This window comes from Lathamus discolor, chromosome 6 (assembly GCF_037157495.1).
Source record: "Lathamus discolor isolate bLatDis1 chromosome 6, bLatDis1.hap1, whole genome shotgun sequence".
Taxonomy (NCBI): domain Eukaryota; kingdom Metazoa; phylum Chordata; class Aves; order Psittaciformes; family Psittacidae; genus Lathamus; species Lathamus discolor.
The window spans coordinates 44,739,957-44,767,735 of NC_088889.1; the positions used below are offsets into that span (position 1 = coordinate 44,739,957).

At 38.0% G+C, this 27,779-nt stretch overlaps 1 protein-coding gene across 2 annotated transcripts in view; it reads left to right on the plus strand.

Annotated features, from left to right (window-relative positions):
- The window catches only part of STXBP6 (syntaxin binding protein 6), a 110,198-nt gene that overhangs the window by 20,087 nt on the left and 62,332 nt on the right, over positions 1-27,779 (plus strand). For both annotated transcript variants that reach the window (XM_065686531.1, XM_065686530.1), the window contains one exon: positions 9,509-9,694. In XM_065686531.1, coding sequence (XP_065542603.1) covers positions 9,541-9,694 — 154 coding nt within the window. In that variant the 5' untranslated portion in view covers positions 9,509-9,540. The remainder of the gene's footprint in view (positions 1-9,508; positions 9,695-27,779) is intronic.

The following is a 27,779-nucleotide window of genomic DNA, read 5'->3' on the forward strand; positions in this document are numbered from 1 at the left end:
GTCAAAAGTAGTGCATATTCACACCAGTTGCACTGTGTTGATAGTAATGATGTGCAGCTGCAAGTTTTAGTATATGATTAATGTTCTTACAAATTGTCAAAAAACTGGAAGATGAAGGATGTTGACCACTTTATTTGGTAACATCCCACAGTTAAACTGGTATAAGCTAGCGCTGAAAAGCTTGTTTTGGCTGAGGATAGGACTAAATTGATTGATGGTGAAACAATTTTACTACCTGTAACTGGTTATTTCTCTCCAGTTGTATGGGTCCCTACTCTTACATATTGGGGATTGGGTTTGCGCACCCAAGGATTGAAGGATTTTCATGAGGCTGTTTATGCTGGAAAAAGAGCGTTATATTTGGGAGAAACACGTATGTACCTGCATGGATTCTTTTTCAAGGCTGGAAGTTGTTTTCTCTTAACATTGTATTCTCATGTCTTAGTTAAAGATGCAATCTATTTCTTCCTGTTGCCCCCGCAGGAAGTTTTTGTGAGATAAAAATTAAGAGACTATATGGGATATGTGCTTACTGTTTCAGTTGGATGCCATTTTATCTAAGGGTGTTGCTGCCTTGTATTTTTTGACGTGTTTTCCGTCAGTAAACAGTTGGAAGGCTGGGGATGTCATTTTGTTTGTACCATCTGTATTTACAGTTCAGCACTAGATGTGGGATATATTAATTTGATTTTGGCATAGAATTGCTGCAGAGGATATGTTGCTGTGGACATTGTCAATTACTGTACTTCTGAATTTGACAGGAAAATTTAAATTCTTAGTCCATTTGAAAATGTGTATTTCTAAATTTGGTGTATTTTTGGTGCTGTGATTATTTTTGTGTAAGCCTGTAAAGATAGATTCAGAGATAATGTTATTTCAGGGTTCATAGCTGTGGCCACTGTTTATAGACAATGTAAGCGATGCACGGTAAAGTTGTGAGATTGAGATTGGAAGGATACCTGACACTTGATTGGGCTGATTATCTTCTGGGATCAGTCTAATGGAAGATGTGTATTGCATGTTTTTTGTTTGTTTGTTTGTTTTATGGTATGTTTTTTGTTTGTTTTTTGGGGTTTTTATTAAGAGTTCCCCTACTTGGACACACGAAATTGTCCAAGGGTAGTTGTTTAAGGGTTATAAATGGAAGTTATGTGTGCAAGCAGTGTAGAATAACTCCTAAATTTATGAAATGGATGTTGCAGGGTTTTCGTATTGTATTGTCCTGTTCCCCTCCTTTGATAGAATGTTTCTTACACAAGCTCAGCTGCTACTGTTTGCTGCACCTCCTCTTGCCTTATGCTGTATTCTCTCAATTCAGGTGTCCAAACATATGTAATTATTCAAGGTGAAAAGATTAAGAAAATGGTATTCCAATAACACTCTCTTTTGAGAAAATGTAAAAACACATAATAAAAAGAACTAGAGAAGGATGTTTTCATTTAGGTTATCTAGGTTCCCCTCTTTCATCCCTCACTGTGTCATTATACTGTTGATCTCAGAATTTGGTGTAGAACTGTGAAATGTCACTATGTGTTTCATAGAATCATAGAATAGATAGTATTGGAAAGGACCTTAAGATCATCTAGTTCCAACCTCCCTGCCATTGGCAGGGACACCTCACACTAGACCATGTCACCCAAAGCTCTGTCCAGCCTGGCCTTGAACTGCAAGGGATGGAGCATTTACCACTTCCTTGGGCAACCTGTTCAGTGCCTCACTACCCTCACAGTAAAGAACTTCTTCCTCCTATCTAACCTGAACTTCCGCTGTTTAAGTTTTAACCCATTACCCCTTGTCCTGTTGCTACAGTTGCTGATGAATGGTCCATCTCCGGCATCCTTGTACACCCCCTTCAGATACTGGAAGGCTGCTATGATGTTTCCATGCAACCACCTCTTCTCCAGGCTGAACAGCCCCAACTTTCTCAGCCTGCCTTCATTTGGGGGGTGCACCAGCCCCCATATCATCCTTGTGGCCCTACTGTGGACTTGCTCCAACAATTCCATGTCCTTTTATGTTGAGGACACCAGAACTGCACACAATACTCCAGGTGAGGTCTCACAAGAGCAGAGTAGAGGGGCAGGATCACCTCCTTCAACCTGTTGGTCACACTCCTTTTGATGCAGCCCAGGATACGGTTGGCTTTATGGGCTGCAAGAGCACACTGAAGCAGGCTCATATTAAATTTCTCATCAACCAACACCCCCAAGTCATTCTCCACAGGGCTGCTCTGAATCTGTTCTCTGCCCAACCTGTAGCTGTGCCTGGGATTGCTCCGACCCAGGTGTAGGACCTTGCACTTGTCATGGTTAAACTTCATAAGGTTGGCATCAGCCCACCTCACAAGTGTGTCAAGGTCCCTCTGGATGGCATCCCTTCCCTCTAGCGTATCAACCGAACCACACAGCTTGATATCATTGGCAAACTTGCCGAGGGTACACTCAGTCCCACTGTCCATGTCATTGGCAAAGATGTTGAACGGAATTGATCCTAACACCCACCCCTCAGGGACACCATTCGTTACCCATCTCCAGCTGGACATTGAGCTGTTGACTGCAGCTCTCTGCATGCGGCCATCCAGTTAATTTTTTTACCCACCAAGTGGTCCGTCCATCGGCACAGTGTTGAGTGCTTTGCACAAGTCCAGGTAGATGACATCAGTTGCTCTGCTGCTAGCCATCATTTCTGTAGCCCCATCATAGAAGGCCACCAAATTGGTCAGACAGGATTTGCACTTAGTGAAGCCATGTTGGCTGTCACCAACCACCTTACTGGTTTTACCTTGGTTAATACCATATTGATCTATAAGGGATTTTAATCTAAAACTTGCTGGTTTGTCCAGATTTATAAATCTGATGAAAGGTTTCACATCCTCAAGAAGTCACTATATAGTCCCTGACAGGAGTGCAGAGGGAAAAGTGGTGTCTTTTAAGTGTAAAAGAAGAGTATCTCATTCCCAACAAGCTACCACTTGACAAGATGATTTCTCCCCACCATCTCCATGTTTAATGGAAAATTTCTAGTTGTTAAAGTTGTTAAATGAGAATACTTCTGCCACTGATCACTGATTGCAAATCACTGTGAAATCATGAAGGGAGAGGAAAAAGCCACTAGTTTCCCTTCTAACTTTTCCCAGATTTCTGTGAGACTAAACAACAAGCCATTCATTAAAAAAAAAAAAAAACAACAAAAGTATTCAAACATACGCAGTCTATTCCCCGGCCCCAGATTCTGTCAGGAGTGTGGAGCTAAGCAATCAAGCATAGTGGGGGATAAAAGCCACAGGTAGCATTTAAAATAATTCCTGAGATGATAATGCCCCTTGAACAAAACACTGCAGCAGACTCGTTTTGGGTTTTTTTTGTTGTTGTTTTGTTTTTTTTTTTCTTTTTTTGTAATTTCTTTAGTGTGTAGGACTCTGCAGTTTTTTCAATATTTACTGGCTCACCTGTTTTGGAATGGGGAATACTTAACAACAGTTTGAGGATTCCAGGGAAGAAGCATGCAGCATGTCAGAAATGTGTTCAGCTTGTGTTACTTGCCAGAATGAAAACTTTATTTAGTTAACTGCTAGAAAATATCAGGACACTGCCAACAGATGGTTTACTACTTCTACAGAGTTCATGTTTTTCTCTCAAGTAAAATGTTGGTGTAGTACCTTACAGAGGTCTCTCAGCCCTTACAAAGATTCTGATAATCCTCAGAACCTGATATATTCCATTAGAATAAGAATTACACTTTTTGCTGGTACGTGATTTTGCTCACATATTTGGAGTCAGTATACCAAGAAATCTGCTCCTATCTTGAGACACATTTACTCTTATCAAGAACCCCCCTATGAACTCCCTTGTTTTATCACTTTTTATTGGTTGCTGCTTTGTTGCAGTTTTTGATTTTGAGAAATTTTGTCTAAATTGGCTCTGTACCGTGTCTTCAATGAACCAAGCTTACTAGTTGATGAAAGCTTCTGACATCTTGGGCTCTGTCGTTAAACCACATTTTCATGATCCTTGTAAACTGATACTGCTGGTATACTGCTGCCCAAGGCAGCCCTAATCTTACCCCAGCTTTCCTTCCCATGTGCTGACACACAGTTGCATGCTGAGCTGAGTCAGGGAGCTAAGACACATGAGTAAGGAGCATTGTCTAGGTGCCCCTTGAATTCTGACAGGCCTGGTGCCATGACCGCTTCCCTGGGGAGCCTATTCTAGTGACCCATCACGTAGTTCTTCCATTTGAATCTGGTGCCATAAATGGAGTTGTGAGTCCAGATTTGAGGGTTGCATTTCAAAAAAGAAATACGCTAATGGGAAGGAGTCTGGAGAGGTGCAGTGTCTGGAGGAAGAAATCTGAGGAATGACAGAAGAAACTGAAATATTTCAGCCTGAAAATAAAATTCTAAGGGCAGATGTAATAACTGCTCTCAATATCTAAGCATATCTAAAAGGTCATAGCAGTTAAGCTGACCTCTTAAGACAATAATTTCTCATGTTGGGAAGTTAGGGAAGGATGACAAAATGTACTTCAATCATCTTGTTATTTTCAAACCTTTTAAAGATTTTTATCTTGTCTGGTTTAGAGTAAGATTGATCTACTGGTTTAATCCTTGTTTGCAGAGCTAATTAAACTTGCTGTTATTTCTTTAAGATAGCATTAAGCTTAATAAACTTATTCTAAACCAACTTTAGAAATTGTTCTGTTCTAATATTTGTTCTTCAAGGATCTATAAATTTGCCTTGGTTTAGCAAAGATTTTGTGCTTCCCCGAAGTTGTACTGTCTATTTGTTGGAGACTACAACAAATACAGAATTGTGATAAGCAATAATGATCAAATATGTAGCCTCAATGCTTCCAGCAAGTAAAGAAACAGACAATTATCACAACAGCAGGGACTATTGTGATATGGTGTTTTAATAATGGTGTCTTGCAATGGTTTCCTAAGGTAGATGTCCTCTGTCAAGATGCTAGCAAAGCAGAGTTGAGTGCTTGCTAGAGCTGTCAGTGGAGCCCAGCAGTAGTTGGTTGCTCAGATGATTTCATACTGCAGGCACCATTTCAGTGATTAGCCTATCCTGCAAGCCCATCCCTGTTTGTGATTAAAGATTCTTGAAAACAGCAAGACCCAACATACTGAACATTTTATTTATTTATTTTTTAACATTACTTGCCCTTCCTTTTCTTGTTTCTTACTTCATTTCTCAGTGCTAATTTACTGCAGCTTAGATTCTGCATGCTGAGGATTGGTTCCCCACTTCCTTCTGCATACTAATACTTCAACAAAGATTCTGTCAATCTCCTTTTTTCTGCTTGCATAGTCCCATAAAACATCTGGATGTAAAAGATAAGTCAGCTGCTTGCTGACTGGCTGGCTGCCCAAAAACAGTCTGAGATTCTGGCTGACCACGAAGCAGTCCATGTTTTTTTTTTTTGTTATTGAGCATGTGAGATTTGTGAAGACAGTGTAAGTATCTTGGGTTATTCAATTGTATTTGTTTCAGAGACACTTACAGAGGAATGCTCAGCTGTTCCTAGGAGGAGCTTTTTAATTATAGAAATACCATGGAGAGGAATTGCAGTAGAGAAAGATTGGAAGAGATGCAAATGGGGCAGTGCATTGCAGGCACTAGTTCAAATCCACACAGGAATCGTCCTCTCAGGCATTTCTGTTGGGTTTGGAGGCAGAGTGTAAATGCTGATGTTCACTTCCATAATGCTGTGATGGCTGGAGCGAAAAACCACAGGAGGAAAATGGAATTTTGTTTGTTCAGCCAAAAGCATCATTACAATAATTTGAGGGGAATTAGGTACATGGAACAAGGAAAGCAGATAAGGCAGGAAATGCGGGCTCTTTTTAAAGACTCGTACCTTTACTGAAACATTTAACTCCTCCCTGCCTCGGAGGGGTAAATGTTGTGGACAGTAATGCACTGTCTCACTGTGCTCATATATCCTCCAATAAAATTTTCTTCTTTAAGGCGTTTAGTTTTTCAGCATGGGGAGACCTGTTTTCATTCTGGTGTGTGAGTCCACATGGGCCATGAATGGAAACTGCTGAGAGTCTGAATTCATACTGGAACACGTGCCAAGAACAAGCATTACAGTGTAAAGAAATCTGTGCGTACTACATGGAGTTGTGCATGTACAGCCAGCATCTTTCTTATGAGGTGTTTTTGTTGGAGAAGAGGGAAAATTGAGGATTATTCGTGTTCTTTGGGCAAGACTTTCATACAGGGTTTTTTGTGGGGTTTTTTGTTTGTGGTTTTTTTTTCGTTGTTTGTTTTTTTAGTAAAACAAAAAGGTTGCATTATGTCTGCTTCTGAAGGAGAGGAACACTGGAGTGTTTTGCTTACAACAAAGCAAAGGTCTTTTGTATAGATCCACCAGTAAATATGGAGAAGGTTGCGTATTTAAATCCAGCTGCTGACTTTTTGATCTGTGAAAAACAATTTAATCCAAACTATACTGACAGCTCAGTCTCAGAGGTCTGTTTGCACACAGGCACAGTTATTTGTTTTCTTTTTTAAGTAAACTGGCTTTTGTGTTTTGTGCTAGTGTCAGTTTCCATATTAGATTGAGCAATCATGTCAAGTACACTGCATTAGATTAATTGCTTAATTCTGGCATCTGAGGCTGTTGTAAGCCAAGTATTGGGAACACACAGATCACAGTTTCTGAGGCAGTGAGTGCACACATTAGTTGGAGGTTTCACCTACAGCGTTTGGTGTGTGTTGCATCTCTGTGTACAACTTTTGGTGGGTGTATATAAAACCAGGTGAATCACAAAGCGAATAGCATGCAGCATTAAATTGCAAGATTTGATTGTTCTATATCATGTCTTCTGTGTCTCTACTGAAAGAGGATTTTTAATCTGCCTTGGGGTGCTGCGTTGAACTGGGCTTTATTTCCAGTTAGATCTGTATACTGATAGTGCATAAAAGCATTTCTATTAAGAGATAGGGATATGTATATACATAGGTATATAAATTAAATCTCCTAGCTTTTGCATTTATTTGGGGTTATTGCATATGCAGCAGTCATTCTCGTTTCATGCTGTAAACTGCAGCACATGTATGAAGCAAAAAGATTTGGAAAATCTATGAAACAGGATTTGGAGATTTTTCTCTTGTTTGGCTTTCCTCCTGTTCAGCAGTCTTATCAAATGCAGCTATATACAATGAGACCTATTGATTGTAGTATCTATAAAGTAAATCTTGAAGTACCATATGAAAGTTTTGAAACTATAAACCAATATAATTTCCTGCTGCAAACAACTGTAGGTAAGGAAAATGTGCATCTTCTCTTAATCCAGGAGGCCTTTACATCACTTAGTGCATCTTTGAAATCACACTTTATTTTGCAGTGTGTAAACCTCAAGAATATATCTGAGAACATCTATTCCATAACTCAATTGCAAAATTAACAGTGTCAGATCATTGCAAGCTGGAGAGCACTTTTTAGTTAGATGTAATTTGAATATATTTTTACCTGACAGTATGTGCTTTCCCAATAAGTTATTTATTGAAAATTCCTTAAACGCGTGAAAATCTGAGAATGAAGCTATTTTTGCAAAGATAATAATTCTCTTTCATTGAAAAGTAGGTCCTTATGATTAAACCTATAGTGATTGACTGTGGCCTTGAATCTCAAATTCAAAAAAACAACCCAAAACTGAAACAACCAAAAAAACCCCACCCCAAACCCCCAAAGTAGTTACAATGTCCCAACAGCTTACCTGCTGGTATAAGCTGTACTGCAAATACTCTGAAAACATGGAAGAGGAGGAAAGTGTGGTATAATGAATGTGGAAACCACCTTTTCTAAGTAACTAGCAGGTAAATTTATTCTTTTGATCCTGTTTTTATGTTGATGTAGCTGTCGGTAAAGGATAAGTAACTTACATGGCAAGTGTTATGGAATCACATCTTTTCTGGAGCTCTGCCTTGTTTCTTCCTTAAAAATGGGTGTGGGTTTTTCTTTTGGTGGGAACATTTTTTAAATGCAGCTGATTTTTGTAAAGGTGTGTGTAAAATGACTTCATGCTAGAACTCGTCAGAATTTGAATCCCTCTATACTGGTTAACTGAGGTATACTGTTACAGATTATTTTGGCAAAAGATTGTGTTTGCATTGCAAAACAGTAGGTGTTGAATTTGATTTGGACTGTTTTGTGCTCTCATGCCTCCACAAATGCAGCTCTTTTTTTTTTTTTTTTTTTTAAGTTAAGGGAGTATCATGAATAGGGGCCGACAAAACGTGGAGACAGAAAACAATTGCTTTGCTGGTAGCACACAAACTAAAAATGATGGTTTCATGACTCTCTTGGCTTCAAAATCTAATTTGACTGGAATTTATCTGTTTTCTGATAGTTACTTTGTGGCAAATACCAAATTTCTGGCTTCAGTAGTTCAGACCTGAAGATGATCTTATTCTAAGAAAGCTGAAGATGTCAAGAAGATCTGTGGGCATGAAAGTCTAAATAATACAGAAATGTATGTGGCTTGAAGTCATTATACTTGAACAATTAAAAGGGACATTTTGCAGTCTGTATCAGTGAGATAGTGTATTTATTCATAGATTTAACTGCAGAACTAATTGGAGATACAGCTGTGGTACTGCCTATATGAAGAGAATGTTAATGTCTCCTCTGTAACTGAGCTCTCTCCTTTAGGTAGGCTCCTCCATATGTGGTCAGATTGACCTTTCTTTTGCTGGACATGCCTGAACAAGCAGCTTTCCTCCTTCTCCCTGCCTGGTCTCTACATTTATTTCTTTTTTTTTTTTCCTCTCCAGATGTCTCTGCAAAATAGACTGTGTTTTCTTTTGAAACGCATTGAGGAACTGACCAGGGCCAAAATTACTTAGCAGAAAAGCAGAGGTGTGGTTTTGTCTGCATTAACCCCTCTGGTTTCTCTGATGCCTTTCCATGGGCAATTGCCCAGTTAGTAATTACAGAGGAGTTAAGGGCATGAATCGTAAAGCTGTGAGAGGTGCAGGAGCTGCTTAATCAAGTTCTGTCACCAATAGCAGTGTTGCTGCAGGAGCAGTCTTACGAGTCTGAAGCTTCTTGTATCTTCTGTGAATGTGACTTGTCTGCCAGCACAACCACGGTGTTCCTTTCCTATGCCATTGCAGAGCTTTCCCTGTGTCAGGCAGATGAGTTTCCCTCCAGTTACCAGAGAAGGAGTTAAGCTTTTATGCGCCATGAAGTTACAGGGTGTCTCGGAGACGATTTTGTGTCATATGGAAGTGCTAGTGTGGACAGCTTCTGCCCAAAATAAACTAAGCTGGTTTAAAAGAATTTAAGCAGTGTGGAGAACAGCTTCAGTGAAGAGTCTTGGATACTTCAAAAATTCTGCCTCTAAATGCATGAAGTTAGCTTCTAAATTCTTTGAATAGTAATAATAAAAATCTTTATTTGAAGGTCAGAGCTGTTAATGACCATGAAAATGAACTGGACTTTAATATAACTTGGAAGTTTCTAATGTTTTTAAATATGTTTTTGTTTTTAGAGTGCATCAGTCTGCTATATCTGTGATCTACAATGAATGCCAAATCTGCAATCAGCAAAGAAATTTTTGCCCCACATGATGAAAGGATGCTGGGAGCTGTCCAAGTAAAAAGAAGAACAAAAAAAAAGATTCCTTTCCTAGCTACTGGGGGTCAGGGTGAATATTTAACATACATCTGCCTGTCAGGTAAGATTAATGACTTTGACATGCAGTTGCCTGTTCAGGTTTACCTTTGATTAACTGAGTAGATGTTATCTGTGGCCCTAAGGAGCTGGGTGACTCAAATCTTAATAATGTAACCAGAGAATTGTGGTGCTTATATCATTAATCTTGAGAAGCCATGCAATCAATATTTATACCATATAATAAACTGAACAGGTGGTTTCATTGTTAACAAAACCTTACATTTTATCTCACAGCATAGCTGCGGAGTAGCATATTTGGTAACAGCCTTTGCTTATTAAGGTTAAGATCTTTCTTGGAGGGATGATCTTGACATTCTATTTCATTTTAATGTGCTGAACTTTTTGTTTTAAGCAAATGTTTTCCTCTTCACATTTGCCTCGGTTACCAGCTCATTGGCTAGTTAGATACACAACTTTCAGCCAGAATATTTTCAGTTTGTTGAACAGAAAAGTGGTGCTGTGCATCAGTCTCCTGACTTTAAAAGGGCTGAAGATGGGAATCTTTGGATTGAAGGAGAAAAGGATGTATACAGACATGTTTTGTGAGACATCATGGGGAACAGGGAGAAATTACCTTTTTGTTGCTGATGTGTTCAGATGAAATTGAACATTTCCAAGGTCAAACCAGCACTCGTGAGAGTCTGGATTTCAGGAACAGGGTACATGGTAGCTGTATGATAGTTTGCTTCATATTTTTACCCTAATAAAAATAATAGTCCCGGCAACTTTTTTTTTTTTAATACTTTGAATACTTTATTGTAGCAAAATTCACTGTAAGTTAAGATTACATCTCAGTACAGTTGGAAAACAGTTTGTGATCCTGATTTCCCTGTAGTTTATTCCTGTGTTCAAACTTAGAGTGGAATTCAGTTGCCAGGAGGTAGGCATTCAGTGAAGTTTTAGGTTTCCAGCCCTTCCTTCAGGTAGCTTTCAAGAAAGGCAGAAATCCCTTGCTCTGCCTGCCAGCTCAGTGTGTGTGAGTATCTGGTATCCTAGGGTGATTTAGTCACTTAGTTTTTTAGGCATATCACTTGTTCCTTTGAGTGTGTGTTATCTTACTGGGAGTACAACTAGTGGTCAGAGGAATAAGTGCTCTATGTGTTATCTTACTGGGAGTACAACTAGTGGTCAGAGGAATAAGTGCTCTATGAATCTCAGAAGATTGCCGTTATTTTTGGACTAAATGGAAGATAAGGTTTCATGGAGTCTTTACATTTTTTTTCTTCACTAAAAAACTATGTTAAAACTTCGAAAACATAGGAAGTAAACCCTAGAAACTCTACTATTATATAGGACATGACACACCTGCACACAAAATGTACATCAGTTAAATGTTACCTAACGTTATTTGTATGCATATGTACAAATGCTTTTGTTAAAATAGCAGCTGCAAAGTAATTGTGTGTACATACTGGGGACAGTGAAATGAAACAGAAGATTTCATTTCTAGCGGAGTGTTTGGGTTGTCACTCTCCCCATATACAGAGCTTCAAGGAAAATTTTAAAAATTGATCAATCTAGACTGTTCCTTAAACTTGTGGTTGAGATACTCTTCAGATGTAAAGATTGCAGGTTTCAGTCTTCTCAGGTTGCAGAGGAAACTGAGTCTAGGTCTCCCATCTTTTAAAGAAATGTTCAAGTTAGTAACCTTTTGAAGCAAAGCTCAACTCTTCTTCCTTTGGAAGTCAGTTGTATTTTTTTTTTTTTTTTGGTCATCTTAATTTGTAGATCAATTCTTTTCTAGGGCTATTCAGTCAGTTTTGGAATACCCAGGTGTTTGGTATCCATCTTTGTGAGGAAAGGTTAAGAGGTGTGAGCTGTGCCTGTAATTCTCTGTAGGCTAGTTCTATTCAATAGGTGGATTTTGATTTTAAATTGCCATTCTGGGGAACCTAGCCCTCCTTCAGGTCCCCCACCCACATGTTGATATGTAGCAGCCAGCATGGATTTGAAGAGATTGAATGATCTTAGATGCATCTAATGTCTTTCTTCAACAGGGTAACATATTATGAGTAAGGAAGAAACAGCAGATGCCCTGACTTCAGCAGAGTTTCTTACTGATGACAAGGAGAAGCATTCAGGATATAAATAAAACTGCTGCATGGCGGGCCCCAGAAAGCTGCAAATTGTGCTGGGAGAATCCTCTTGTATGGCTTACTATTAGTGTGGTTTTGCAGTGATCTGAGACCAGTTGGTTTATATATGATTATATTATGAAGTGTCAGTATGATCTGGTAATTTCAGTAGACAAGTGACTAGGAAGGGGGCTGGCTGTCTGTCTGTGTGTTTGAGGGTAATACCAGAGTTCCAAATAACATGATCACAAAGATGATGCAGTTCTCTAGGGTCAAGTGCAAAAGTTATTTTGTCAGGAATAATCAATGGCACAAAACTAATGTTTAAAGAGCAACTGTTTCTCCCACTGTGATTAAAGGAAATTGTGACAGTGATAAACGGGGGTTTTTGCTGTTCTTGATAGCTGTGAAACAATAATGGTTTTAGTTGCAGCAAGAAGTTGTATTACAAATGAAGAGAAAGTTTTCCTGTAGTAAGGGTTACAGTGGGATCACAGTTTAGCCATGTCCCCAAGTGGTCTTAAGTTGAACTGTATCTTGGGAGTAATAGAATATACTTGATGACCTTCCACCTTTCTGTGATTCGGTACAGTGAATGAGATACAGCGGTAGCTAGCTCTGGATTTATTTTCCATTTCAAGCAACATACATGTTAATGTTGAGTGTTGCAACATCTACTTTGGCAACATCTTTGTCAGCTTTTTACTCTTGTCCCATTTTACCCAGGTTTACTGTGTATTAGGTAAACATGGTGATTGGAGTAACTTTGTGGTCTTAGTTTCATTGGACTAACTCATTTTTTGCCTTTGTTAAAAGGAGTTTGTTAGTTTACTGTTTAGAACTGAATTTGTCAGTTGAAAGAATACGCATAGAAACTGACTTGTTATGGGACTTGTAAACATTTTGGGAATATGTATTATCCTGCCGAGTTGTATCATTCGAGATACGAGCCATTGTGATAGCTACTTTTACTTACTGCTTAGTTTGTAACTGACAGATTGCATGAATTGTTATAATCAGAGTTAAATGTTTTCCTTACTGTGTTGCATTGGAAATACATTATATCATAATTGTTGTTTGCATTTTGTAAGCATGGATAGAGATGCTGAGCAGGGATAATGCCCTTAGGCCTCAGAGATAAGATAGCTAAGCATTCAAATAATAAAATGTTGAACAGAGGAAGATGGGTGAGTAAGGGAGGTTCTTCCTTAAAATTTGTGTTTGAAGTATGCACTGCATATTTTTGTTTAACAGTACTAAATGCTGAATTGGTTAGAAGGAAATAACTCACTAATACTCCTAAAAGGTGTACTTAAAGCCTGTCGTCAGAAACTGGATACTGGGTGAGGTAGCAATGCTGCTTGCCAGACTGGTGGAAACTTAAGTACCTGGGTTACTTGCAATGTTCTAGCCTGCTGTAGTGGTAGAGCTGACCAAGTTAGACTAGTAGCAGAGCCAAGAAAGATCTTGTGGGAGTTAGCTGAAGAACAGCAAGAAAGGAGTAGACAGATGGGAAGCACAGAGGTGGGGTAGCTGTAGGCAGAACAGAGAAGATGAAAACTGGGATTTTTATTTTTTTTTTTTTTTTTTTTTTAATGTAGAAGAGGATTCAACACAGAGAAAAGACAAGAAATTCAGAGCTGAAAGTGGATATTTATCACCTCCTCCACACTAGCAGACCTAGTGACAGTTACTGGATCAGATCTAAGTTTTAACTTTGTCACCATTGTCTTATATAATTGAAACATAATTGTTTAAAATAGTTCTTAGCCTTATTTAGAATTCTGAATTAAGTATAAAATACTTAAAAGGTTAGTTCACAGAAATACAGGACATTGGCTATCTCTTCTGCTTGCTCGTGCACAGTTCTGTGTGTATTTCCTTTGACACCTTATCATTATGGCTTTTTTTTTAAAGTAACTTCTAATATTTTAAAAGTGTTTTAATCTGCTGTAGTGGTTGGTGGTGTTCCAGTTTGTACATACGGATGTGGTGTTGACCTTTCAGGACTAAAAATCTATTGCAGTTCAAGTGAACAGAAGGAACCAGATGGTTTCTTTTGAACCTGTATTCCTGTGTGTCGTAACACTCTCAGCTTAGCTCTACTGCTCTTTTTAGCCCTCCTGAAAAGCTTGGGATTTAACTGTAAAGCTAACGTTCCTTAAAACTGGGAGTGAAACTTTTTCCCCCTGTGATTAAGACTTTAATAGGGTTATTTCTTTGCCATCTCCAGATTAAATTAACATATTGTCAGTTCAGGGCCTTTTTTGGATGGCTTTTATGCAAAAGTAGAATCTATCAAGAATGGTGCTAGAAAAGCCAAAATAAAATGCAATGAAATAAGAAGAAATAATATACAAAAATAAGATGTGCATGCAGGGGGAGAGTGTGTTGGGCTTTTCTTCCTCCTTTAAAATTTAACCTTATTGCCCATGTCACAGAGGTTTTCAGAAGATAGGCTTAGAAAGCACTTTGCAGTTACCACAGTAGGTGGATCATTTTTATTCAGTTTTCGTACAGTAATTGATTTACCCCAGAAGTAAGTAAGTAAACACAAGTGTTGTCAGCCTTTATGTGCTATTTTGTATATGTTTTATCCACTTTCTGTATTTCTTTTTGTTTGTTTGTTTGTTTTGTTTGTGTTTTTAGGTTAGAAAATACGGAAAACAGTTCTCTGGGTGTGTACAGTGCATTGCCTGTGTAATACTTAATTGATAATTGGCACTTGTAGAAGACATTTGAATACTCAGTTTTAGTTGTCACTGTGGTTCAATCTTGAAAAATCAGGTTTCCTTGTCTGGTGAAAGAAGCTTTACAGGAAACCTGATGAAATATGTAAGGTTTTCAGTGAAATTTAAGGGCATGTATGAGGATTCTTTAAAGTGAGTCAGGAGGCTGTGGCAGACATTAAAAGGGTCAAGAACTGTGTGCTTTTCAATATGTTAGGTTTTGCCTTGAAACCTCAAATGTTTGGAAGGTAGAGTGGGCTCATTCCTCTTTCTTCTTTGCTTTCTTTTGCTCCATTAATTTAGAAAATAATACTTGATCATTCTAATGCTTACCTGTTCTACTTCTGGATGAGATAATGACTTCTTATGATTATATACATGGCAGATTGCTGTATTTGCTTTAGCACTGACTTTGTGTTAGGCACTGACTTTGTGTTAGGCCTGTGCTCATCTTTGGTTAGCAAAATTATTTCCAGTGACAATATCAAAATCAAAAACTGCATCAAGTGCTGTGAGCCCCCCCCCCCCCCCCCCCCCGAGTTACTGACTGTAAGGCTTACTATAAAGCCGGTTTTGCTTGATGTGAATTCTTAATTGGAAAACATGTTTACATCATCAACTATGCAAGAATGGTCATGGCCTTTCTTCAATGTCTTCAGAAATCTATCAGAGTGGAGTTGTAATTCTTTATAAAAGCAACAGGATGAAAGCAGATGGGTCTCTTCAGCACCCGTACCTTGTCTTTACTAGGATTTCTTTTAACCTTGCTTAACTGTCAGAGGAGTTGGGAGGAATTCCCTGACATATACACTGCCTTTACTTCTCCTTTTGAAATAGCAACCTAAAGAACCATCAAAAGCTTTTGATTAAAACTTAAGAAGTTATTTACATTTTGTTAAATTATTTAAAAAAAGAAGGAAATATAAGTTTATGTTTGCAGAGGAATAATACTGTCATTAGCCTTTCTGTGCAGTGAACTAAGGCCCATTAAAACCTTGATGTTTTCTGTTCTAAGAGAAACAAAAAAAATCCAAGTCTAGGAGGCGTTTTAAACCTCATCTACCCTACCTTGAGCCTCCAACCGTGCATGTGTGTTGCTCTGGGTTAGCTGGGGGAGTTGTGTTTTGTTCTAAACAACAGTAATAGCATAAATTTCATGCTGCATTTCATGGCGAAAATGCAAATCCTTTCCCCCTACGCTCTCCCCATAAGCCAGAACAGTGTACAAACTGAAGAAGCTTCTCTTCCTTACAGTTTCTCCAAAGATAAAATTCAGAACTGTCACTGGCTTGTCTTGGTAATGGCTTCTTTAAGGTGAGGGTTTAATCACTCATGTAACTGTAGTGCAAATGAATATCAAGCTCCTCTTGCTGTATGCTCAATGACCCATATTCACTGATTTGAACTCATCAATAAGTTCAATAAATGAGAGTACTTACATTTTCTGAATTGTTGGTTAACATGGTCACATTCATGCAGCATACTGCGTGTATCTAAATAAATATCTATTAAATGTATACACTTGTATGAAATTTCCATCTACTCTTAGCTGCTAGCCTCAGGGCCTGTAGAAAGTGTGGAAGCAGTTGTTTCCAGTAGTGCTGGTTGATTTTAATTGGCTGTGCTCAGACATACTTCATGTTGTAGGTTGAAAGACTGACAGCACAGGCAAGGGTAATGTTAGCCTCAAAAACAGCTTCCTTGTTGTATCACAGCTGAATGAATCTGCCATGATGTTGATGTTTTGGGTTCTCATATTAAACTGTCAAAATATTGTCTTCATCTGCTCATAGTAAGATATTTTGATACTGAATACAGTTCTTAACCAAGCCTCTTTCCCCTTCTTTATCAGAATGTTTTGTCTTTGAAATGTATTTCTGATATTTTAACTCCATAGTTCTCAAAAGGTGTTTTAGAAGTCAAAATGTCACTTGCTCTTAATGATAATAAATGCCAAATTCTATTATATAAAAGGAATTAAAAATCTGACTTAGAAATGCTGGCGGCTTTTGGGTGTGAGCCAGATTTACTTTCTGTTCTTCATTATTGATCTTTTTCTATTTATTGAAATAGAAGAGGGAAAATAATGAACTTCTTTGGCACATAGCTTACATTTATTGATTGTATTCAGAATAATACCCTTAATATATGTTGATTCTCTGATCCTTGACTCAGAGTTGTACAACTTAATGTAACCAGTCTTTTTTTTCCACAGGATTTTTGTGTAGGAGGGAATCTTGTTACAGCAAAACTACAGAATTGCGTATTTAAAAGCATCTATTCTAAGATTAGTGTGGTTTTCTTTTTTTCTTAAAGCACAGAAGGAACGTATGTGTGCTCCCATGTATCCTCCCAACGTATTACTTGATCTAGTTTGCGTGCTGGAAATATTTTCTAAATTACAAGCTGAGAGTGTGCAGTTATGTGGCTGCTGTTTCGGGGTTTTTGTTTGTTTGTTTTTTCCCCCTCCCCATAAAATGGAATTGTAGCGGATTGATAACACTTAATAGTTAACTATTGGGCATCACTTTTAGTATTGTAAAATGATGCCTTTGTCAGGGAAACTGTGATACTAATATTGCATTTGTTTTTACTCAGAATTGAGTTTTTGAAATTGCATTTACCTCCACCTCAACCACATAGGGACTCCTTAGAAAGATTTCCAAAATCCCAAATGAGATTATCTTGGAAAAATAAGAAGTGAAAAAACATGAGAAAAACCAAACCATAGGAGACTTGATGGGGAAAACTAAGGCGCTGGATCTGTTTATTTAGTTAGGTGCAATTTTGAAGTAATTAAAAGGGGTAAGTTTGCTATTGCTGTTACAAGTCTTTATGCCTAAAAAAAGGTCAGTTGCAAAGCTGCATGTTGGAAGATGTATACTGGAAGCTGTATGTTGCCCCATTCATCATAAAGGAAGCTTGATGAGATTATTCTTAGATGGAATTTGTTGTCATTTCCATGGTGGTATTAAAAAATTGCTGTGAAGGTTTACACAAAGTAGTTTAGGTTGCAGAATCCCTTTCCCGTCTCCATGTTCAGAGGAGGATGGTGGCTCTGTGGTGCTTTATGCATTTGTTGCTGGGTAGGTTTGTATTCCTCAAGAGCTGGCAGCTGCTTCCTTCAGTGAGTACAGCATATTTCACTGCAGTGTTTTGCCCAGAACATGGCAGATGCTTGCATCAAATTTAATGCCAGGTTAAAATGTTTGAATGTCGTGCTGGCTTTGGAAGCAGTTTATTCATTCTTTGTCCAAGTGAGGCTTTTGGCAGGGCTTGATGCTATCTCATATGTGATAAAAATGCAGGGCTAGGAGTATGGATATGCTAAACAGTACTGCATAGTAACTGTTGCTTCAAGTTGAAGTACAGCAACCACGCACCTAATTGCTAGCTTTGGTGGAAACCATTCTGGTTGTACTGTAGCAGTTAAAATTGGCCTACTTTGCTTTGTGGTAGGATTAATCTTGATCCATTTTCTCAGTTTTCATGGTGCTGGGGAGTGGCATTTATATAATTCCCTGACTCACTGCGTTACGGACAGGTGAACTTGAATCATACTGGGCAGAAAACATCTGGATTTTTACCTTGCTGCTGCACTTCAGAAAGCATTTCTGTCAATTGCTGTATATCTCTGCTCTTAGTAGTTGGATCAGCTTGTGAAGAAAACCAGAATTGTGCTCTCTGTCTGACCAGTGGTTCGTGTATTACAGACTCTAAACATCAGATTAAAATCCTATCCTTTTATAGCACACTAAGCTGTAGGAGTTAAATCCTGTGAGTTTTCATCATACTTCTGACCTTTGGAGTCTGTAATATCAAATTATTTGCAGTGTGGAGAAGCATGTAAGAAGTACTTAATAAAGGAATTGCTAAGCTGATTAAAATATTACTTCAAGCTTCCTTATCATTAGGTAGGTTTTATTGTTGCCGTGACAAAGAAAAAGGTGAGTAATGCAGTCGCAAACTCTAAATATTTTCTGTTTGCGACTTTAAACTGTAAATAATCTTTTTAAACCAAGTTAAATGGAAAAAGAACAGATCAGAACTGATGCCTGATCTTCTGCTGTGATTTGTCTATAACCTCCAGTTTATCCAAATTGCTGCCACTGGAGCTCAGATACCAGTCAAGTAACATGCCACCTATAAAATAGAGTAGGAAGTTCTGTCTGATTTTTTTGCCTTACTGGTATAGTATCTGGACAGTTTTAACTGTAGCAATAAAAACAAGCTCATGGTCTTGTGCATGCATGTGTGTATATGCTGCCACAAACAATTGTTCTGCATTTACAGCAGGCAGTGTTTTTTCCTCCAGCCTACTTACATTAAGATTTTTATGTAACTTGGTTTTTATAGTCTGATTATGCATATCCTAACAAGAAGGAAAAAACATATGAAGGGTGGGGAGGCTGAGAGAATATAAACTATGCAAGTTTTGTTGGCCTTGGATCAGGGAGGAGCCTACCCATTTGTCCAAGTTAAAACAATCTCTAGTAACTGTTTAGCTGGAACAGCTTCATAGAGAAAGTCTGGCACACCCTGTCAGCTGCTCTTCTGCTGCGTTCATTAGAGCTCAGCAGCACACAGTAACAGTACCTGATGGAGTTAAAACCATACTACAGCTCAAACTCTCAAACACCAGTATTTTGAGGAAAATTTCATTTAGGTGAAATTTCTAGGAGGGTCTGTGGTAGGTGTATAATATTGTGGAACGTGTGCAGCAGGCAGTGAAATTTCTTAGGCAAGGATCCCCTAAATCTAGACGGCTATTGGAAAATTGCTGTAAGCATCTAAGTGTCGTTCCCTATTGTCATCTCAGATGTCTTCAGAGGACAGGCTCAGCTGGAAGGGAAGCTGCAACATAAACTTCTTGCTGGATGAAATAACTAGTAAATGCTTTTTGTGGATAATATGATATCAGTCCCTGCTGTGTTAGTTTTCTTAGATCTCTGCCTTTTGTCACTCTTCGTGGAACACGGTAGTACTGGCAAGAGCAGTTTTCTGGGACTGGATCAATGACTTGGAAGAGAGACTTGGACTTTAGAACTGGTAAAAGAATATTCTCTTACTTCTAGCAAGAGAAGCATTTGCACAAAGCATTTAAAGCATTTACACAAAGTGTATTTTCTCTTAAGGTGAAAACTGAAAGCTTAAATAAACAAAGATTTCAACCTCCAGCCATTGTGCTTGTTCACCTGCATTAATGACAGATTCCCACAGAAATCTGAAGTGTTCAAGTGTCTGGAATATCTGCAGCTGTCTAAAATACTATCTGGTAAGATTTTTTGGCAGCTGAAATTTGTTAGATTTACTTGAAAGCAACAAGAGGTAGGTATAGAACTTTTTTTTAAAGTTCTGGAATAATTCGTGTTCTGTTTATTTTTGTGTTCAGATTCATGTTTTCTGTTAAGAATAGCTTTCTTAAATTTAGTCCACAAGTTTAGCATACAGATACACACAAACCATCCTTCAGCTTTACCATGTGAGGGAATGCTGGTTGTTCACTCAGTGTTCAATCTGTAATGGAAGATTGGGAAGCAAAAGAACAAATGTCATTCTCAACTGTGGAGAACTTAAAAATGGAAGCGATTTAGAGATGCTTTGAAATCTGTGTAATTTTTAACCAAAGGCGAGGTTGGTTTGTTTGCTAGCTAGAAACTGATGTAGCATAATAAAACATTTTTGTGTTAATGTCAGATAATTTTTCTTCTAGTCCAGGAGAAAGGGTCAGGAAGGAAAGAGCAGAATGGAAAGAATCAGTGTGTGTAACTACAGAAGCTGGTAGAACTACAGACTGCCCATGACTCCGATGTGTTAGAACATGATGTTGCCATCTTGCAAGATAGGACTTTTAATCCATACTGAGATACTGTGAGGACTAAAGCACATCATTAACTTCCAGTACTAGTTGGGTTTTGTGATCCAGGTGGGGAGAAATACCATAGATTTCATTGAAGGCCCTAATTACCTTCTAAATGTGACCAAAAAGTCTTTGTTTAGTCATATTTCAGATCTTAAATTACATTAATGATAGAATGGCTGAACAGCTCAGGTTGGAGGGCCTTGAAAGATCACCTGGTCCAACCTTTACCCTTTAAATAATATATTCAAAAATAGTGGGTCAGTGGTGTCAGGCAGGTTTCATTCATTCGTTCAGGCAGGCATAATTATTCAGAGCAGCAGTCTAAACAATAGAATTATTGTCAAGAATTGTATGAGATAGGTCTTTGGACTGTGATATCTAAGTAATCTGAGGTGTACTTTTGCTTTGGGCTCAAAATGTAGTGAAGTAGATAAAATCTCCTGGAAGTTACTTGTATTTGACTTTCTGCAGCTCTGCTTTTCCTCTTGCAAGCATTTGCCAGTAGCCTATGGTTTCAGTTTGTTTCAGCTCATTCTTGGTCACGTTCTTGATAGGGTTCATAAAGAGTGTTCTCACCTCTCTGCTTACTGTGGACCTGTTCAAACAGTGATTGTTTCCATTTGCTCTTTTCTCTCTTAAAAATACCTGCATGATTTAGGGGGATCAGCTTGATTCCATAATGTCTTTCGCCTCTGCATGTATAAAATGCCTTGAAATAAAATGCTTGGAATGCCCCCCCTCCTTTTTTTTTCTTTATTTTTCTTTTCCCCCCTCCCTTTAAGTAACTTATTTTTAAAACAAATCTATTGTGTATACAGCTTCTTTAAAACTTCTTATTTGTGGATGTTTTACTTTGTCAAGGTTTCTATTTATTACTTTTAATAATCTCCTTATGGCTAATTAATTTGATTTGTTCTGCAACTATTGGTTTATTGCTTCTTGCCATATCAACTGTTTTCTGTCAGCTGATTGTGTCTGTGATTCTATCAGGCTACAACACCTTCTTGGAGAAATTTCAGTCACTAAACACTGTTACTTCACTTCAAGTTAATTCTTGTTTTAATTTTGCGTACTTCCTTCCTGAATGTGAATATTCACTAGTAACAAGCCATTGTCAGCTTGCCGCTATTTCTGCTTAATTCAGTTTCCAGCTGTCCAGTTCTACACAAGAATCTACCCTTTTAACAAATAAACCATAACGCTCTTCTTCCTTTGTCAGCCAGTGCTTATGACAACCTCTTCCATTCCTAATGCAGACTAGTAATGTTGCTGATTGTGTACTAACCTCATGTGATTATCCCATCCCTTTCTACCTTCTTGCTCTTTTAAAGTAGTCCATTCTCAGACTTTTCCATCTTACAGTCAAGCTCTTCAATTCCCAATACTTCAGAAATATGTTGGACCATATTTTTGTTTTGGTTTGCTTTTCTCTTTCCCTTTGTTTCTAGAATCCTGCTGCAGCTGTAAACCCAGGCTTCCGCTATGCTATTTCTGTGAAAATTTGATATCCTATCACTTGGCTGTGTTCCCTGCTCAGAAGAAATCATTGACTGCAGAGATTCCTATTTGTTATTCTCCCTCACACTTTGCTTACAGTCCCATTGGATTTTAGCTGTTTCTGATGAGTTTTGTGAACTCCATGTTTTTTTGTTAGTGAGTGTCTGTTGGGAGATCAAAAGGTATCAGCTGATTTGTGTAATATTTGATCAAAGCAGTTCTAGCACTTGCTTATCAGCTGCGTACAGGGGTCACATAGCAGAAGGGCAGAGAAAAGTGTTGATAAAATACTGTTTGGGGAGTTTTTTGGCCACAGAGACAGGTTTTAAAACCATTTGGAAAATTAAGACATGCACGGAATAGCAAAGAAATAGAAATGAGTATTAGAGCAGCTTTGTAGGTCTGTATTTTTGGCTGTGAATCAGTGGTCATCAGGCCAGGTTTGTGGGGATGGATCATTAGAAACAGCCGTGTTGCATTCTCCAAAGTGTTTGGGATTCAGCTCTAAACTTCTGCTATACCTAGTTGTGCGCTGGCTTCCTTTAACTTCCTGTTACTGTTTTTTGTCTTCACAGTTGCTCATGCTGTACTTTCTTTTGCATATTCATCTCAACAGAAAGAGAATTTGCAGCTTCTTCCTGTCTTCTTACACAGTGATCTGCATAAATACTATCATGTATGCATATAGAAACTAGTATATTGTATTCTCCACATGCTGAGGCTTCTGTGAACATCACAGAAGGGAGGAATACAACACATCCATCCTCATGTTTTAAAATCAGCTTTAGGCCTAGCTCTTCAATTTGTTGCAAGTTGTCTCACAGCATTTCTTGCAAAAGAGTGTGGATAAAAATTGAATAATATGGTGACATAATCTTTTTCATAAAATGCTTTATCTCTGCTAATGTGACATGTTAATAACACAGTTCATCAAACATCTGTATGTATATAGAAAATAGAATAAAAGAAATGCAAATTCTTTGGGCCTTAAAGTGCTGTCTAAGCAGACAGCTTCCCTTTAATCATAACAGGAATGCGTCAATTTGAGGGCTGATTCAAAATTCTTTTTTTTTTTTTTTCTAAGTATAGAAATGTTTTTTAAAGGGTGGGGTTTGTTTCATTTTGAGCATAATACAAATATTCCAAGAACTGGATGGAATTGATATTCAATAAATTCTGGAAACTTAATATATAAGCACATGCAACTTTGTCAGGCTGTGTCTTGACTATGTGCTTTATCTGTCAAAGCAATGTGACTCAGACTACGCATAGAATTTCCTAGAATAGGAGTAACTTGACTGACATGTCCTTTATTTTAAGATGTTATTTTTACTGAACCAGTAGTTTCATAATCTAGTCATCAATATTCTTGAAACAAAGGCAGTTACCACCAAGTTGCCAAGTCACTATAAGCTTGTATAAGGGGTTATTAGTACTGTAAAGAAAAGGGATAGACTGCCCACTTCTTAGTGTAATACTAGAAACATTAGAATTCTTGTCCAACTTTTCAGGTTCATTTTTTGACACTGGTGTGGCTGCACCACATTAGTTTTATCTTACGGGATAGCAAGTACCAAAACGTGTTAGAAGAACCCCTGAATCATAGTGTAGCTGATCGCAGGATTATTTTTCCACAAGGAATGCTATTTCCTTGTTACCTGAACCTTTTGCTACTGGTTTTTTGAGGGGCACTTTTTTTTTTTTTTTTTTTTTTTTTTGTAAGCAGATGGAAGCAGGATCTTTGAGGTACAGGTGACAGGGAGTCTCAGGGGACGACTGGTGCTGTACTGTGCAAGCTGTTCACTGCAGAGTGCAGCCTTTATCATGAAAAGGTGGCAGCTGTGCAACTGCTCTGCTCACATCCACTGTGGGGTCAGATTTTTACATGCAGTATTGTCAGCCACAGGAGGGTGAGGCTCAGAACCTCTGGGCACATTTTCCTAGATTTTGTATTTTAACTAATGGTATTTGTAGTCATTTTATTGAAACATGAATCTGTTACAATAAAATAATATTTTAATAAAATAATATTCAAAAGGAATAGCGGGTGTAAATTAAAACTCACCACAAAGAAAATAATTTACTGGAAATGATGATGACTGCCAAACATCACAAATGTGATTATGCAATACATCAAGATAATGTTTTTTTGATATTTCAAATACTGTGAGGTTCTGCAGGTTTTTCTTTGCCACAGTAATATGGTATGAAAAGAACAAACAATAAAAGTAATTAATTACTTGCATTCCCTTTGGTATTGTCTATAGTGAATTAAAAAATCAGACCAAGGCAGGTAAAACTAAACTTAGTGTATCAGTGCATGTAAACTGTGTGTTGTTATGGTCTAGAATTTAGAAGGGATCATAATATTTGAGTAAGAATATGTGTATTATCCGTTTCCACCTCTGCATCTTTGGGATTATTTTGTTGCTCAGAAATGCAGAAAATGTTCTAAAACGACTCGGTTATCTTCCCCTTCCATTTGTGTTGTACCAGTGTGTGCTTAATGTACAGTTAATAACAGTATTAATAACTTACAGAGAATTTAATGTTTTCTTCTAGGTTCAGTGTGTCTGTTGGTTGTGATGCAGTGTCCAACCAAGTTGGTGAGGTGTCAGGAACCATAACACAGGCAAGGGAGGAATTAAGCGGGTGAAGCAGGGGGAGGAAAGACAGAGAAAAAGCTTAGTTTTATGTGCAGCTTTGTGACAGTACAGGTAATCTATAAAATTAGGCAGATACTACCATATCCTGTTCAACCAAGTCTTTATTTTATAGCTGATACACAGTTTGTTCAGAACCGTGTTACACAGTTGGTTAGGTGTCTGTTATGCCTGACCTGCTGTTGAATTCTGTTTGAGCTTGGTTATTAGTATTCCACTCAGAGTGCTAAGCACATGCTTGTTAGGTGAGTTTGTTTGGGGTGGTGTTTTGTTGTTGGTTTTCTTGTTTCATTTTGTTGGTTTTTTTTGGTTTTTTTTTTTTTTTTGGTTTTTTTCTGGGTAAAGACATTTGTATTTATTGTTCCAGGAAACTTTGTCTTAATCATACAAACATTTTGATGTACTCCTGGAGAACAGAAGTTTACATTTTCCCAGCAGAAATTCCTAGTCCCAAGAGTACTGAACCACTGCAGCACCCAAATAATTGGGTTGTTCAGTGTACTCTTGACGTATGTCTGGAAGACCTTCCTTTGAAAGGTGTTTATCGTGTAAGGTCCTGCTATTCCAGTTCCTATTTGACTATAACTTCAGAACTGTTTACTTGCAATTCTAGATTATATATAAACACTAAAAAAACCCCAGACCTCAAGCCCTAAATCCTGGTAGACAGAACCTCCATCTGTGATAAAATACTATACTTGTGGTCCTTTAATGTTAAATCATTCATCAGCAAGATCTCTTACATAATCTGTAACCTCAGTCTACAGATCAGCATTGTTTATCATAATGTAGTAATAAAAATAATTTCCTACTTGTGCATTGCTGCATTTTTTTAACTCTGCAGGGTGTTCCACGCCCTTGGCTGTGTCTTGTCTGTGTTATGGATTCCACAGAGTCCCTGCTGGTAACATCTGTGTAGGTTTTCAAGATCCACCTGCTTCTTATGTTATTAAATCCTTTTCATTACATATTCTATATAGAAGGAAAAATACAATTAGGTTAAATAACAATGGCAAGATGACTTAGTGCAGTCTGGGGCTATACAGCTGCAGTTTGTGTGGTATTGTGCAGTATGTTGTGTTCAGTCTTAAAGTTCAACATCATTAATATACCAAGCATTCACTATGAATTTGCTGTATAATTTTTTAAAATTAAACTTAAAGATGAGCTTCATGAGAAGGTATAATGAATTAGTAAAAGGCTGAGATTCCTATTAGTATACAGATTTGTATACTACATTGGCAAAAGGAAACTCCCCCCTCAACTCCTGCCTATAATACCATGCATTTTCTAATCTCTTGAGATATGACCCTTTCTGAGAATTCTTCAGCATGAAAGTTGGTCTGCACTGCACATGTGGAAGTCCATAGAATTACGGGAACTCTTAAGGAGATACTGAGGTGGTTGATTTTTCTCCAACAGCTACAAGCAAGGGGAAGGGGGAAGTCAGCCAGCCAAGTATCTGTTTTTGTTCCAGGTACTTGAAGTAGCTGATGTCATTCCAGGCCATGGGCTTTTGAATCCATGTTTGTTTGCTCCACAGAGATAAGTATGTACAGCTCTGATAGCTCTTTATCCTTCTTAGAGAAGTACTTGAGTGAGATTTTTGTGGTATTGAGGAGGATTCCAAGCAATCTTAAGCAGAATTCCTGTGTTTCTAGATGGGATTTCCAGACAAATATGTGTGAAAGCACAAGCACTGCAACTCCTGATATTATTTTTATATGCATATATTTATTGAAAAAGTAGCCATATAATCTCTCTCAGGAGAAATGTTTTTATTTGGCAGTATCTGGTGAGTTGGGCAGAATGTATGAGATTATTATTTTTTGTGTCACATTCTGTTCCTTGTATCTCGTGGTGGGATTTAAGTAAAGAACTGCTTCCTTCTTAAGCAAAAGTACTGTATCAGATAGGATGCCTTTTCCTGGGTTTTTATTAAAGTGTGATGCTAATGTGTGTGTGGTCCATGGGTAGGGAAGAAAGCTATGTAGCTTGAAGGTCTTTTATTACTGTGTGGCTGACCTTTCTTCAAGGTTTCTTTAAAATGAAATTAATAGCTCTTATGCCTGGACAATTTGATAAACACAGAAGGGTGGACAAGCTTCTGCCCATTTTTGAGATTACTTTTTAAATGCCTGTTGCGTGTGGGTGATGTAGGTGTGAAACATCACTTGGCTGATGATGCATTTCAGCTCTTCTTAAGAGAAATTGATGTGGTTCACTTATTTGCTTTAAAGTAATCTGATCCTAGTTACTGTCTTACTTTTGCTGATCATATTCAATACCTAATAATCCGAGGCGTGGTCTGGCCTAATTCAGCACATAAAGTACAACTGAATCAGACATTCCTTTCAAATATAATTAAAACTGAGGCCTTACTATTCCATGGTATTGTCCGGTAATCTTTGAGTATTTGTAAACTATCGGGATGCTGCTTTAACCAGTCAGTTCATCAGTACTATAGTTCTTATGTTTCATGCTGTTCGGTTTGACTAGGGAGAGTGAAACATTAAGATAAAGCCCTTTGAATGGGATAGGACTGCTAAACTCCCTTCCCCTGTAATTTTAGTCTTTGCATCTTTTCAATCTGAACGTATTTGCTTTCTTTCCCTGAAGTTGTCATTTCTTTAGCCATTCTGGATCATATTCAACTTGTGTTGGCATTCTTTGCAATTATACCACATTCAGTAAATCTCTGACAAAGCTAAATTGACTTCTGAAGAGCCTTTTGAAGGCCTCATTACCATCAGTTTCAGTCCTGATGTGTTAATAGGGACACACCCCTGCACTTCTAGCAGTGCCAAAGAATTAATTACTTGAATACCTGTCCCTGTGTAGTATAAATTTTGTAGAATAGTGCTTGTTTCTTTTAGTTTCAAATATCATACTCTTTACAGCTGTGATAAAGTAGGTCTGTAGAAACCTTGGAACTGGGATGCAGATGTGTCTGCTTAAGAACTCTTAAACCGGCTGATGCAGCAACATACTGCTTTTACACAGCTGGCAAAAACTTTTTTAGTTTCATAGATAATCTTGTGGGTTTGAGATTCTAGTTCATGTAAGAGCAAACCCTTTCAGTATTCTCAGGCTTGGGAAAAGGACTGAAGGGTTCTGTGATTTACATGTACTAGAGGAGGACCAGGAAGATGATCAGGGGACTGGAGCACCTCCCGTATGAAGACAGGCTGAGAAAGCTGGGGCTGTTCAGCCTGAAGAAGAGAAGGCTGCGTGGAGACCTCATAGCAGCCTTCCAGTA